Source organism: Thunnus maccoyii, chromosome 23 (genome assembly GCF_910596095.1).
Source record: "Thunnus maccoyii chromosome 23, fThuMac1.1, whole genome shotgun sequence".
NCBI lineage: Eukaryota > Metazoa > Chordata > Actinopteri > Scombriformes > Scombridae > Thunnus > Thunnus maccoyii.
In genome coordinates this window covers 3,092,120-3,104,902 of record NC_056555.1, presented here as the reverse complement: position 1 = coordinate 3,104,902, position 12,783 = coordinate 3,092,120, and the positions used below count along the sequence as shown (strand labels likewise).

At 39.3% G+C, this 12,783-nt stretch overlaps 1 protein-coding gene across 4 annotated transcripts in view; it reads left to right on the top strand.

The window, feature by feature from the left end:
* The first annotated feature begins 2,472 nt into the window (after window positions 1-2,472).
* Window positions 2,473-12,783, top strand: part of ipo8 (importin 8) — a 28,379-nt gene continuing 18,068 nt past the window's right edge. For 3 of the 4 annotated variants that reach the window (XM_042403810.1, XM_042403808.1, XM_042403807.1), the window contains exons 1-11: window positions 2,473-2,895; window positions 5,776-5,857; window positions 6,517-6,673; window positions 7,088-7,246; window positions 8,542-8,698; window positions 9,692-9,781; window positions 10,477-10,571; window positions 10,663-10,747; window positions 10,837-10,971; window positions 12,213-12,312; window positions 12,623-12,699. In XM_042403810.1, the coding sequence (XP_042259744.1) occupies window positions 2,812-2,895; window positions 5,776-5,857; window positions 6,517-6,673; window positions 7,088-7,246; window positions 8,542-8,698; window positions 9,692-9,781; window positions 10,477-10,571; window positions 10,663-10,747; window positions 10,837-10,971; window positions 12,213-12,312; window positions 12,623-12,699 (1,221 nt within the window). In that variant the 5' untranslated portion in view covers window positions 2,473-2,811. The remainder of the gene's footprint in view (window positions 2,896-5,775; window positions 5,858-6,516; window positions 6,674-7,087; window positions 7,247-8,541; window positions 8,699-9,691; window positions 9,782-10,476; window positions 10,572-10,662; window positions 10,748-10,836; window positions 10,972-12,212; window positions 12,313-12,622; window positions 12,700-12,783) is intronic. The other variant, XM_042403809.1, reaches the window with a different exon arrangement.

Genomic DNA, 12,783 nt, shown 5'->3' with positions numbered 1-12,783 from the left:
ATTGATGGAAATGAATTTGTCTTTTTCCCAGCTCCAACACCACTTATACTACCCTCTAGTGTCTTCTATAGATATTTACAAATCCAGCATTATGTAAAAAGTTGTGCAGACTGAGATAAGGTCAAAAGAACCCAGACAAATGTGGAACAGTATTTTAAAAGTATATTAGAGCATCACATACCAACTAAAAATAATTTCTCCCATATATATAAAGGTTACTAACTGAGTTGGCTTAAGATACATTTTATATATAAGAAAAATGGGACCCCAACAATTGTGTCAAGGTTGAATAAAGGCACTGCAACAGCTCTGTGCTGTGCCACACTCTCATATCTTCTGGGACTGTCCAGTACCACAGGGATTCTGGCAGAACATAAAAGAGAAGGTCAAAAAAATCATTAACATGGATATCCCACGAAATCCAGTGTAAGATACAGCATATCTTACGTATTCTTTTAATGGTTGCCAGATGATAACAATAAACTGGATGAAAGTACTCTCACCAAACATAACTCAATGGACTCAAAGACTGAAACAAGTGTACACAATGGAGTATATGATGGCACATCTACAAATGAAAAACAACACTTTTCTACAAAGGTGGGCTCCTGTGAGGATATACTTGGGACTATGAAAGCCTAAAAAGGTCATGGACTGAGATTTTCCAGTTCAACGTGCAGCTCTACATCAACTGCATGCGTAATGACGAGGTGATGGTGTCAGCGTATGCATGAAAAATAAAGGTGAAAAAAAACTAATATTGCGACCACCTCCAGAATTTCCACTCTGATGATGCTAGTGCTGATGAAAACCATAAAATTTGGTTGGAAGCTCAGAGAAAAGCTAGAAAGTGGACACAAACAAACTGGACAGAGCACTGACAAACAAAACCTTTTTGGATGAAAAATGGTATTCTGAATAAAATTAATTGTGAAAAATGGCATTATGGAATACTTTGAGAAAAATTATATTTTGAAATTTAAAAAAATGCTGGAATGAAATAAAAATAATCTCTTATTATTGATAATAGAAGCTGGACCAAATATTTCATGAGCTAAGCTTTGAAAATACATTATTTCACATTTTCATGGTTCAAAGTTCAAGGTACAATTTATTGTCTCTCCATACAGTATAACACCAAAACAGTAAAACCCTGACAAGTAAAAAGACAAAGATAAAATGCAAGAAGTTTAATGGATGAAAAGTGCTGTCATATGTGTAATAATAATAAGGATGTTCCTTTTTTCATTAAAAACAAAATATTCCAGTTGACAAGAACCATCACATGTTTAGCTATATCATAGGCTATATTGTGTCTGTAGTCATATGTATATTAATTAAATTAAGTCTTTATTATTTAGTTTTGAACACTTTGGGTCTCCATAGAGTTAAAGCAGAAAGCACAACAGTGTGTCACCACATGCTACTTTTGCCCTTCGCTGTGTTCTCTCACAAATCTCAGCTGTCTAGAAAAGACAGACTAGCTGACACCAGCTAGCAAGGCCATTTCTTGCTATACACATTCTATGCATTTGCGTAGGGCCCCAGTGACTGCTAGGGGCCCATGTTGCGCCAACATGTTTGTCTTTTCCTCTTACACAAATCGACACTTTTAGTAACCAAGCGTCCTCACGTGTTGATCTAAAACACATACATTATTTAAGCTCACAATGGCTAAAATAAAATGTATCTATAGATCAAAAAGTACTTTTTATTCCTTACAAGCAAACCAATTTCGAAGTTATCATCAGATTTGTTGGTCAAGTCTGGCTGTCTGACAGATCTCTAGATCAAGGACAGCATTTAGACAGATATTTTATGCACTGTTTCATGTTTATTCTTGTTCATAATTTTACAATTTATTCAAAACATTGTGTTGAAAAAGTCATTTTATTGGTTCATCAAATAAATGGCTGCATTTATATAGCACTTTTATCCAAAACCCTTTACAATGTTTCTGCTGCTCACTCACCCATTCACACAAATACTCACACACTGATGGTAGCATGCTACCATGTAGGGTGCTGGTACAGTCATCCGTGGCAGTTTGGGGTTCAGTATCTTGCCCCAGGATACTTCAACACATGAACAGGAAGAGTCAGAGATCAAACCACCGACCTTCTGATTAGTGGACGACCCTCTCTACCTCCTGAGCCACAGCTGCTTTATGCATTATTTATAATTTGCATGTTTGTTTTGATTGTGATTTTGAGCTACTTTTGGGTGTAAAAAATAGCAGTTGGTCTCATTTATATGCATATGGAATATGATGCAGATTTGGTGTGTATTCATGAGTGCTTGAAATGGGGAGGGGGGTTGTGGAAGGGGGCAAACAAGATTTTGCACAGGGCCGCCAATAAACTAGAAGCGGCCCTGCCGACTGGCTGTGATTTCTGGCAATAACAGCTCCACACCTCAGGGCGGCAGCAAACTTCCCAACGTAGCACTCACCACCGTGGCGACGAAGAAGATGAGGAACCCCGTAAATTGTCTGTTTACTTTGTTTTACGTTGCCGGTAAAACGGGGCAGGGCCTCTGTTCTCCGTCAAGCTAACCAGAGTTTGACAGAAAGCGCAGCGAGTCTGCTTCAAGATAAACGCGCCGCCGCCGCTCAAACACGGTTATAACGAGTCACTGTGGCCTTTATTTTTAATGCAGGGAGCGGAAGTTGTGTTTGTAATTGTGGTGTTTGTCCCTGTTCGGGCCACTCTGTGCAGCTCATCACGCTTGGCTGAATTTAGGGCAGTAACGTCAGCTAACGCTTCATGTATGTGGTTTAAAACACAGAAGGAACCGTGGAAGTGAACACATATGGATCCTAACCGGATAATCCAAGCTCTGAAAGGGACTATCGACCCTAATCTGAGGATAGCGGCGGAGAATGAACTCAATCAGGTGGGTGAGCAGAAGTAGTTGGCTGCCTTTTTGTTTTTTGTTTGTTTGTTTGTCTTTTTCAGAGGTGGGGCTGGGGGTGGAGGGGTGGGGGAGCGAGCCATGGACCGTCTTTGCTCAGAAAAGATGCCGCTGTGTTTGGAGCAGGGCAGGCCGTGATTTGGTGATCGAGCTCAGTGTGGCCTGGTGGTTCTTACAGCCCCGGTTTGGGAGTTTATATCAGGCCTGTGATCAGCAGTTTGACGAACTGTTCGCCACACGGACCCGGGCAGCTGCACCGGAGAACAATAGCAGTCAGATCTGACAGCCACCATGAACCAGCAGCACCAGAGCCACCCAAACTTTCTCATGTCAGACTGGACTTCTAGAAACACTTGTTCAGAGCTCTGCTGCTCTGACTGTCACAGCTGCAGTACAATTATGTAATCATTTAATATAAATAATAATCAGTATGGGAAAAGATCAAGACTCCTAAAAATGGATTAATAAAGGTGTGAATTACTCACTGCAGCATAGTATGGATCAGGCAGAATGACATGTGTGCAACATTGTGGTAGAAAGTCATCATCATTCATAAAAATCATCTGTTTTTTAAAAGTCTCTATCTACTCATAAGACTCTGACTTCTGTAGCAGTTTAGATTTCTAAATCCAAACCTCATCTTCCTCATGTTGTGTTGCATCAGCTGATTCGAAGCTATGAAACCCATCTTCTTCCCCTAACTAGCATCCACTTGCTGTAGTGGGTCTGATGTAAACACAGTGGTATGTTCCACATGTTTCCTACCTAATGACCATAAAGCCATTTAGTAAGAGCTTTCTGCACTTTGTCAACTATTCAGTTTGTTTGTGGAAGATAGTTAAGTGTATTTAGCTTCAGCTAACAGTTCTTCTCATTATCAATTAATCTACTGATTATTTTCTGGATGAATCTATAAAATGTCAGTAAATATTGACAAATGATTGTTATAATTCCCCACAGCCCAAGATGACATCTGCTTATGTCTTGTTTTGTCCGACTAACAGTCCAAAATCCAAAGATATTCAGTTTACAGTCATTTATGACAAAGAAAAGCACCAAATTCTGAGAAGCTGGAACCAGTAAATGTTTGGTATTTCTCTTAAAACGATTATGAAAATCATTTTAAGCAAAATTTAGATTAGTAGGTTAATCAATTAATCATTGCAGCTGCACAATTCATTTATGTATTTCTTTATCTTTCTTGTCTTGGCACTGAGTTGTAATAATCTTTTATCTACCTTAAAAACACTTCAATCATAAAAAAGAAAAGAACAGAGAACATGACCTCAGTGTCGACCCTGTTAGCATCTATTGACTGCTGTAGATCTGTCAGTTTGAATCTTATCCTTCTTTTCATCATATCCAACGTGTTATCATGGAACATAAGAAAGCTGTTTATACATATTCATGTGTTGATGACTGGAACATGATCCAGGTTTCTGTCCGTCTGCATGCCGTGTTTTCTTTCGCTCCTTCACATTCAGCCACTCTTTGTTATTTCTGTATCAACTGAGTGACCTCAGCAGTTGAGGATGAACCCAGTTTGGTTTCTGGCTGCCTCCACTCTGTTGCGTTAACCCTCTGCTGGATTGAGCTTTCCCAGTCCGATCACCAGTAACAGATGACAAGAGCTACGATACGGTTGATTCTCCAAAATAACGGTGTTAGTCAGCCAGTTTTTTTTGTTTTTTTTTACCAATTTAGTATCTAAGTGGAGTTGAAGATGCACCAGTGATCACAGTGCCACATTATCCTGATGACTGTTGGAGTACTCCAGTTAGCATTTAGATTTCTCAAAACACATAATCATAATAATCCTTAAACCTGAGCACTCAGAGTCTGCAGAGTCTATACACATAGAAGTCACAAAAAAAAAAAAAAGCCTTCAAGGTAATAAAAAGTCTTCCGTGTGTGTGTGTGTGTGTGTGTGTGTGTGTGTGTGTGTACGTTGTGCTGCAGGAAGCTGTTTCAGTCAGCAGCATCAGGCCTGCAGTAAACACTGTCACTACTGCAGCTGCAGCAGTGAGGAGCCTCATCTGCTCAGCATGGGCAACTGTCAATTTAATAAAAACTTCAATTATGTAAATCAATTAATATTCTGACATTTATCTGGCTCCAGGTTGCATTAACTGATTATTTATATTATGAGGAAGTATTGTTATACAGCTGGGAGGTACTGACTATATATATATATATATATATATATATATATATATACATACATACATACATAAATATCAGTTATTGAATGTACTTAATAAAAAACTCATCACTCTATGACCAGTATGATCAAAAAAAAGGTATTAAATTACATTCTACGTGATATTAAAAGGGTCTTTATCAATTAATCTGCTGATTATTTTCTCAATTAATGGTTTTGGTGTATGAAATATTGAAAAATAGTGCCATTCATAATTTTCTCAAGCCCACTGTTTGTTTGTTTTGTCTGACTAACCGTCCAGAACCTGAAGATATTCCATTGACTGTTATATATGTGAAAGTGGAGAAGTTAAAACCAGAGAATGTTTGAATATTTTGCTTTAAAAATGATTGAAATGATCAATCGCTGGACTAATTGATCACAGTGAATATTACAGGTTATTCCAGTCTGTTGACAGCAGGGGCTCCAATCCAACAGATTCATTATTAATTAGTTTTATTGTTACTGTGGATCCTCTCAACATGTTATTATCTTGTGCACACAGGATAATAAGCTTTTGTTCATTTTCAAACATGAAATTGAATCTTTTATTTTGTCCCTCAATTAAATGTCTATTTGTTTAAATGATTTTAGCATGAGTACAGTTTGTAATCAGTCCGTCTCTCCTCTACTGATTGTGTGCTGCTGCTGCTGTGTTTCAGTCCTATAAGATCATCAACTTCGCCCCGACCCTGCTGCAGATCATTGTGTCGGAGCAGGTGGAGTTTCCTGTTCGCCAGGCAGGTAAGACTTCAGAAAACAATACTGCTGTTGTTCTGTCAACTGCGGAAAGGTTTTTTTTTTTTTGGTCATTATGTTTTAATACTGTTTGGAAATTTCCATCTTGATTCAGTAGTTAATAAAGGTAATATGATTTTAGCCTGTGAGAAATATCTCATTGGTCTTGTTCATGGGGAAAAGTGTTCAAACTCAGTCATGTGTGGTCAATTTGTAAGTTTTTGACTTTAATACAGTTCGTCATGACACTCACTTTTTGCTCTGAATGTCAACAAAGAGCTAAATAATATCAAGATTATTCTTAAGTGTAAATCCCAGAAGAGTTTTAGATAAGAGGTGTAGCTCACATTTGGCTTGGAAGACACAGATCTAAAGCTTTAGTGTTTTTTTATTACTATGTCCATCTGTATAATGGAATATAATAAAATACTAGATTCAACACATTGGACACTCTGTACTTTGCCATTAAAAAGCTGATTAACTTGCTGCTTTCTGTAGAATAAGGCTGGAGGAATTCTATCTACCCTTTAAATCCAGTCTCTGTGGATCATGTGATCAGCTGGATGGGTACAGTGCAAATGTATGTGGCCGGTGTGCATGCTTACCTGACTCTGCGTGTGTGTGTGTGTTTGTGTGTGTGTGTGTGTGTGTGTGTGTGCGCACAGCGGCCATCTACCTGAAGAACATGGTGAGCCAGTACTGGCAGGACAGGGAGCCGTCTCTGGGTGAGGTGGTCTTTCCCTTCAACATCCACGAGAACGACCGGCAGCAGATCAGAGACCACATTGTGGAGGGCATCATCCGCTGTCCAGAGTCTATACGGTACACACACACACACACACACACACACACACACACACACACACACACTGCCATTTTATTTTATATATATATTTATATATATATTTTATATCTTTATATTTTATTCAACGAGGAGTCTGTCTCCATCTCTACTCATAGCATCTGCTTTTTACTGTCCCTGTTTTGACAAAGTGATTTTTTTTAAAAGCACCAGACTGTTCATCTGTTGAGAAAAGCAACATTTCTAAACGTGTAGACTGCCTCCATCTAAAACATATCATTTACAACTTTTGAACTTTCTTTTGAAACTTTTGATTTCCCATATGTTTTCAAATGCTACACAGTTCTCCTGAATGACACGCAGACACTGAATAAATAACCTTGGTACCTGACTGATACAATTAATGACTCCATATGTCTTTGCACTGTCCGCAGCGCCCAGCTGACCATGTGTCTGCGAGCCATCATCAAGCACGACTTCCCTGGCCGCTGGACCGCCATAGTGGACAAGATCGGCATGTACCTGCAGTCACAGAACAGTGGCAGCTGGTACGGCAGCCTGCTGGCTCTCTACCAGCTGGTCAAAACCTACGAGTGAGTAACACGTTCATGTTCCTTTGTTCCACCTCGCTGCTCTGAATGTCCTTCCTGAGGAGCTGACCGCCCTCACAGCAGGACTGCAGGCTTTGAGGGAGAACACCTAGGCTAAGGTAGCGTTCAGACTGACTTGAGCCCAGCATGAAAAAAACGCAGTCCTGTCATTTATTTGAATGGATCCAGTGTGATGACACAGTGGAGTGCCAATGCAGGGTCGCCTAGCCAAAAAGCTGGTTCAACTTTTTTTGCTTTTGCTGCAATGCAACATGACATGAATCTGTCTCTTGTGAGTCCTCCAACTATATGGAAGTTCAATATTAACTTGTTGGAATGTCCCTTTAATGGCCCCTGAAGTACTGTGATAGAACACAAATGTTTCCTCTATCAAACACAATTACAACTTTCTTACTTAACCACAATTTATCACCAAATAAAACCAAAATGGTCACAAATATATATGTTGGGTTAGTAACAAGAAATTTCAGTACAGAAAATTAAAAGATATGTTTGAAGAAGTTTAATGTCTCCATGACATCGTTCATCCACCAGAGAGCACCCACAAGTTTATTTTTACAGCAGGTCATAATTCTTTAATAACCAAATTTAAGGGATGTTTATCAAAATTCTTTGATTACTGTATTTTAAAAGGTGAAAATTGGCTAATATATTGGTTTTATTGACTTTTTCAGACCGTCAGTTGAGACTTCTAAAATCCAGTATTTATCAGACTGTAATTATGAAACCCAAACACTGTGCTGTAGTCAACATTATGATATTCATCTGTTCAGTTTAGCCTTTATGAGAAGATTTACATGAGCTCATTAAAGGATTTTGTCTCACTGTTCAGGCCCATAACCATTTCTATGAGACAACACTTAATTCACTTAGACTTTAAGAATAAGATGAGTTGCCAAAGTTACTAAAATGTGTCCTTTAACGTGTCATCTAACACAATCTCAAAGTGTGATCCAGCAAGTGAAATACTGAATTCATTCCATTGTATTTCACTGTACTGTATATATAAAAGCATGACATGTATAAGGAGAAAGTCTGGTGGGTCTACATATGATCTAGTTACACATGTATAATCAGTCTTTTATTGTGGTATTGAAATTCAATGGACAAAAACAGGAATACCTGCATTGTGAGATGAAACTGTAGGAAGTTGGTGTCTCCTGGTCTTTCCTGTTGATGGACCTATGCTTCCCACACTGAAGGAGCTGGAAAAGGAAGCAGCTTCTTTCTTTCCTTCCAGTATCTCTTATCAGTTTGTGTGTTTGTGTGTACTTCAGGTACAGGAAGGCAGATGAGAGGGAGCCACTGCTGGCAGCCATGCAGATCTTCCTGCCGAGGATTCAGCAGCTCATCAGCCAGCTGATGGCCGACGCCACCATCTTCTCTGTCCTCATCCAGAAACAGATCCTCAAGATCTTCCACGCTCTCGTACAGGTGTGTGTGTGTGTGTCAACACATGATATAAACCAGGAACAGTGACTGTAGGTTTCAGAAATGTTGGAGCAGAACTGGAAGCAGAAACCTGCTGTGTTTGGCCAAGTTGAAACTTTCAGACTGAAAGCAGTCAGGAGAACACAGAGAGAGAGAGATGTGAATGGTCACTTGTCAAGTTGCCAGTGACCACATTGCATTCATCCTGCATGTGTTCATCTTCTGTTTTTGATGATCTTATTGAATGTATTTATCTTTGAAAGATCTTCCCAAAGAAGTTAACTCTTTCCACCCTGGACTGTTTTTATTAGGATTTCACTCTCTTTATTTACAGGCTTATAGCAGAGTTAGAGAGTTAGTCAAAGCAGAGTATTTTTATATATGTCAGAACAGAGAAGAATAATGATATCTGCATCAGCCTCACAAATCAGTTGGGCTCCAATCAACCATAAGACTGACTGTTGTCTGCACATCCATGGTTATGGTGAGAACAGGAACTGTTACTTGCTAATGTAGCATGACCTTATATATACCATAACCATAGATGTGCGGATAACAGTCAGTCTTATGGTTGATTGGAGCCCAACTGATTACTCATTATTTGAGTATTTGAAAAATATGATACGATATATTTGGTGATTTATTTATTTTTTTAAATTATTTTTTAGACAAACTCAATACAAACTTTTTTGATAATAAATGTTTAAAAATGTGACCAAGGTTTGTAGTGAGATTAACATTTTACACTTGAAAACTAAAGTTGTTATTGATCTCTGCTGGATAAACTATGTGATGGCTACATTTAAAGTATAAATAATCAAAAGTAAAGCTGAACCAAACCAAAGCTAAAACTTGCTCTGTATGTGTGACGAGGATGTGATGACAACCATGATGTGGTAATTTACAACAATGGAAATGATGCTGATGATGAAGATGATTTATGATGATGATGATGATGATGATGATGATGACCGCATTAACCTTGCTCTCCTGCAGTACTCGCTGCCTCTCCAGCTGATCAACAACACAGTGATGACTCAGTGGATGGAAATCCTCCGAGCCATAATGGACCGAGACGTCCCTGCAGTAAGACACACACATAAATATTCATAACATTCCTGGACCTGTCAAATAATTATACTGACTTCAACACACGTAAATCGTCTGACAGAAATGAGCCACGATATGTTCATAATTTTTTTCCCACAAAAGCCGTTTTAATAAATCATGTTTTTATCAAATTTTTACCTGTTTTAAAAAAACAACTTTATCAAATCATTAGAGAGGAATTAAAGTTTTGAGTCATTGAAGCTCTTCCACTTATAAAATCCAGTGGGATGTTACATGAACAGAGCTCTGAAAAAAAAAATTCTGGGCTAAGGCTACACATGGATTATGAGGAATAAGATTTTTTCTTTATTTAGGGTCAGCAAAGAGTAAATGTGACCCAGAGAGCAGTGAGTCTGTGCTATTAGTCACTGCTGGGGACTAGATTTGACATTTTAATAACAACACAATTACAGAAAATACTGATAGTTTGAACAGATAGGGGGAAAATGTTTCATTTCAGTTTTATCTGTAGGTGAAATGTCTTTTAAATTGGTTTAAAAGTCTGTCTGAACTGGTATTAAAAGATCTAAAATCTCAAAATGAACCCGTCCAGTACTCTGCTGTTATTTATGGAATGGATACACTCACATTTTACTGAAACTGAAAGTGAAGTCTGCTCGTATTTTATCTGTTTTAAAAGTTTAAAACCATGAAGTGTGTGTGTTTGTTAGGAGACGTTGGAGGTGGATGAGGACGACCGTCCTGAGCTGGCCTGGTGGAAGTGTAAGAAGTGGGCGTTGCGTATCATCACCAGACTGTTTGAGCGGTGAGTCCAGAGCTGTTCTCACATCCCCAGAAACCAGACCAGTAGTTAGCAGAGGGACCAGCTGCTCACATGCTTCTGTTATGAATCGCAGGTATGGAAGCCCCGGCAATGTGACGAAGGAGTACTATGAGTTTGCAGACTTCTTCCTGAAGACGTACTCAGTGGGCATACAGCAGGTAAGACCTGTCACCTCTGAAGATGTTGCTTTATTTGTTGCTCACTCTGATGGTTTTGGTTCTGCTGCCGTCCCTGTTTGTCTATCCAGGTCCTGCTGAAGGTGGTGGACCAGCACCGACAGAAGCAGTATGTTACTCCTCGAGTCCTGCAGCAGTGCCTCAACTACCTCAACCAGGGCCTGTCACACTCTCTGACCTGGAAACAGATGAAGCCACACATGCAGGTAGGACAGCCATGGAGGAATTTGATGCAGTGTGTGCAGAGGGGGTCTAACATTTGTAGTTTTGATTTTATCTAAAAGATCTAAATCTGCAGCTTCAAAGGTAAGTTTAATCATGTTTAGGATCATTAAGCAAGCATCAGGTTAAAAGAGGGCGTAGCTGGTTCAGGTTGTACTTTGAGAATACTCAGCAAACTGATTAATGTCATGTTCATCTTTTTTATCAGTGTAGTTAGCGTTCCCTTCACAAAATGTGACTTGGCGGAGGTTTGTAGAGTAGAGAGCAGACAGACCTGAGAGACAGCAGGAGCTCAAAGGGATTTTTATACAATTCATAACACATTGTCCCTCTGCCCAATAAATAAATCTTAAACACAGCAGGGACATCAGCAGTTGGCTGTGGACAGGGCTAACACACACACACACACACACACACACACACACACACACAGACAACCAGTCGTAGTTACATCTTTCTAAAATCATTTTTAATCATTTGTTTTGCACAGCTAAGTTAGTTGAAAGCACAAAATAATCAATAAATAAACCTGTGAGCTGATTTTTTTTTTAAGTTAATTGAGGAGCAAAGAGTAACTTCTGAGATTGCAAGAAGAAAAATCAGTCATAGAATACCCTATATTACCACCCTGAGTCCAAGGGGAAAGCTAAAAAACAACCAAACAACAAAGAAAAGACAACAAAGACAGAGAGAGAAACAAGAGAAACTCCTAATCATCATCAAGTTGGAGAGAGATCCCGTTGAAGTAATTTAAGAAAGGCAACCAGGTCTCATCAAAAGATTAAATCTTTTCTAGATTAATCTTTGAGTCAGAAGGAGGAGAGGAGCGTTTGAATACAATGAGACACAGTAGAGCAGTTGTAACCCAGTCACATTCAATGCTGCCAGTAGTTAAAGAGCTTCCAGTTCATCCAACCTGTTACCTGCAAGTGTTTTTGACTGAAGGGTTAAATCACAGCACAGACACCAGACGACGATGCTAACCGCTGAGTCACAAAGTGGCTTGAACGTTGTCCCTGTAGATGCTTAAGAGCTGAGATGATCAGACCTGGGATTCCATAATTTCATCAGTCTGTCTGCAGTTCTCCAAACATTTCCCTTCATTCACCAGAGTTACATCCCTCTCCTTGTCATTAATAGTGTTTGGAGTCACTGTTATTGTGTCGCTGTTTAGTGTGATCTGTCCTGAGCTCTCTGAGCTTATGAGGAACTCCATGTCTTACAGACCATATGTCAGGAGGTGATCTTCCCTCTCATGTGTTACAAAGATGAGGATGAGAAGCTCTGGCAGGAAGACCCGTACGAATACATCCGCATGAAATTCAGTGAGTAATGCAACTTTCCTGTTTGATATTATGTAATACCTTCACTTGAAGCTGCTCTCACTTAATACTTAACAGATGGCTGATCAGAAATGAAGGACATATTCTGTTGTCATGCAGTTGTTTGACAGTCATATACAACAAATGATCAGAGCACCAAAAAAAACGGACTTTTGTTCTTCAACTACACTTTGTAGTTGTGACCTTTCCGCTGCATCATTGCCATTGTAGTTAATGGTAGAGGAAGTATGTATGTCAGCTATCTATTTCAACTTGTTTGATTCCATTCTTTGTGTGTTTGTCTGTGACGCAGATCTCTATGATGACCATGCTCTCCCAGCTACCGCTGCACAGAGCCTCCTGTGTAAAGCTGCCCGCAAGAGGAAGGAGGTGAGAAGGAGCAATGTAACACAAGTCCAGAGGAATTGAGTACACTCGCTCAGCTACAGCAGTGATACACAGTTTGGCTCTTTG